At 53.6% G+C, this 1,939-nt stretch overlaps 1 protein-coding gene across 1 annotated transcript; it reads left to right on the top strand.

Moving 5' to 3' along the window:
• Positions 1–97: 97 nt before the first annotated feature.
• On the top strand, positions 98–910 carry STBD1 (starch binding domain 1). Its single transcript, XM_010137166.1, has one exon. The coding sequence runs from the start codon at positions 98–100 to the stop codon at positions 908–910; it is 813 nt and encodes a 270-aa protein (XP_010135468.1).
• The last annotated feature ends 1,029 nt before the right edge of the window (positions 911–1,939 follow it).

Here is a 1,939-nt window from a genome sequence, read left to right as displayed (position 1 = left end):
CGGCGCCGCGGGAGCGGCGCTCCGCGTGTCCCGGTCTGCCCAAGCCTCACTGGGGTTTGCTGCTGTGAACTGCGGGGCTTCATTCTGGTCTAATTAAATGCCGCTTTTAGGGGATCGTCTGGCGAGCGGTGAGCGAGTGCTGCCGGAGGCCAAGGCTGCTGCCCCGTCCGGCACTCAGCTGGCAGCAGAGGATCTGGCAGCTGTACCAAGGAAAGAGCTTAACCATGTTGACGGTGGCAGACCTCTGGAGATGGAGCAGCTGCTCCCCGAGCACGGGGACACCGACTCTGGGGAGCATCCAGCTGATCCACCTGGCAGCCAGGCAGGGGAACCCAGACCCAGGATGGGACAGGCGAGCGATGGATGGTGCGTGATGAACTTGGCAGGAGCCTCTGATGATGTTTGTAAGGACAGAAGTGAGAAGCAGCCGGGTCAACCAGCTGAGAGCGGGGACTTGGACCATGAAGAGTGGGAAGTCGTTTCTGAGCCCCAGGCCTGGGGGGAGGCTGGCAACAATGACAGTGTGGAAGACCCCGACTGCAAGGAATGGGAACAAGGAGACTGCCCTGATGGGGACCTGAAAGCAAAGAGGGTCGTGGCGGTGCCCCCCATGTTCCAAAACATCCACGTGACTTTCCGTGTGCACTACTTCACACACACCGATGCGCAGCTGCTTGGCGTTACTGGTGACCACGAGTGTCTGGGCCAGTGGCACAGCTACGTTCCCCTCAAGTACGACAAGGACGGCTTCTGGTCTGAATCCATTAGCCTGCCGGCAGACACCAAGGTGGAGTGGAAATTTATCTTGGTGGAGAATGGGAAGGTCAGACGCTGGGAAGAATGTGGTAACAGGACCCTAGTGACTGAACACGAAGATCAAATCGTTCACCAGTGGTGGGGGTACCATTAGCGGGATTTTGGAAGCTGCGTGTCTAAACCTGCTTAGATGAACCAGCGAGCCCCCCTCCTTCAGTAGAAGACCTCCTCAGGCACAGAGCTCTGTGAATCCCCTATCAAACCCGGTTAACTGTGCGAGCTGCAGACCTCTGCCGTCCCCTTTAGGAAACGGTTTGGCAACCTGAGAAACCAACTTTGGAGGTGCTCCAACGATGGGCAAGGTAGGCTAGGGAGGCTCAGGCAGCGTTCTGTGCAGCTGCCTGGCCAGCTGCAGCTGGACTGGACTGGAGCTTGTGTCGCTTTGAGGGGGGCTGTGGGATGCATCTTTATACTGCGTGCTTCGGGCTTTTGGAGCTTTCTAGGAGGTGTGGTGACCTACACTGTAATAGGAACCTCAGCGTTTTAACTTTACATATGTAATGTGTTAAGCGAACAATAAACTCCTTGAGACCGACAGTCTGTTACAAACCAACCAGTGAACTGACTCCTTTTAACAGCTTTGGCAGATGTTGGCCTGAAATCTTAATGCTGAAGAATTCCAGCCAAGTGGCTGGTGCTCTGGGGTGATCAAGGTTTAACCCCCAAGTGCTTCATTCTTTACCCCCTGCTCTCCAGGAAGCACCTCAGCTCGAGCGAAGGCTTGGCAGATCGGTCCCTTTCAGTGAGACTGTCCTGCTGAGAGGAGAGCAAAGGTCAGGAAGGACTGTCTGGGCTTAATGAATTACTTTGCCAGGGTAGGAGCAGGCTTTAAAATAAACCCTGGCCCGCTGTGCTGGCTGGGGAACGAGATTCTTTCTGAAACAGAGTTTGGTGGCATGTTCTGCCTACCTAGGAACAGTACCACAGTATTGTCAGCAGCCACCTACCTTAAACTTGTATATTTTGCTCAAGACGAGGCTTTTCAGCACAGGTTTATTTTAAGTTGTGGCTTTCTAGGAAGCCAGATAAAGTAGAACACTTCCAGCGTCAGCCAGCTGGTGTGATTTTTTTTTTTTTTTTTTTTTTTCAATAATCAAGAAGTAATAAACCTCTCTCCGCCTAA

Source organism: Buceros rhinoceros, unplaced genomic scaffold (genome assembly GCF_000710305.1).
Source record: "Buceros rhinoceros silvestris isolate BGI_N320 unplaced genomic scaffold, ASM71030v1 scaffold14785, whole genome shotgun sequence".
Taxonomy (NCBI): domain Eukaryota; kingdom Metazoa; phylum Chordata; class Aves; order Bucerotiformes; family Bucerotidae; genus Buceros; species Buceros rhinoceros.
The sequence above is the reverse complement of the archived record's forward strand: the minus strand, read 5'-3'. Positions and strand labels throughout refer to the sequence as shown.

What these genes read in the sequence shown, in the direction of transcription:
- STBD1 (XM_010137166.1), top strand. Translation starts at nt 98, where the DNA reads ATGCCGCTTTTAGGGGATCGTCTGGCGAGCGGTGAGCGAGTGCTGCCG.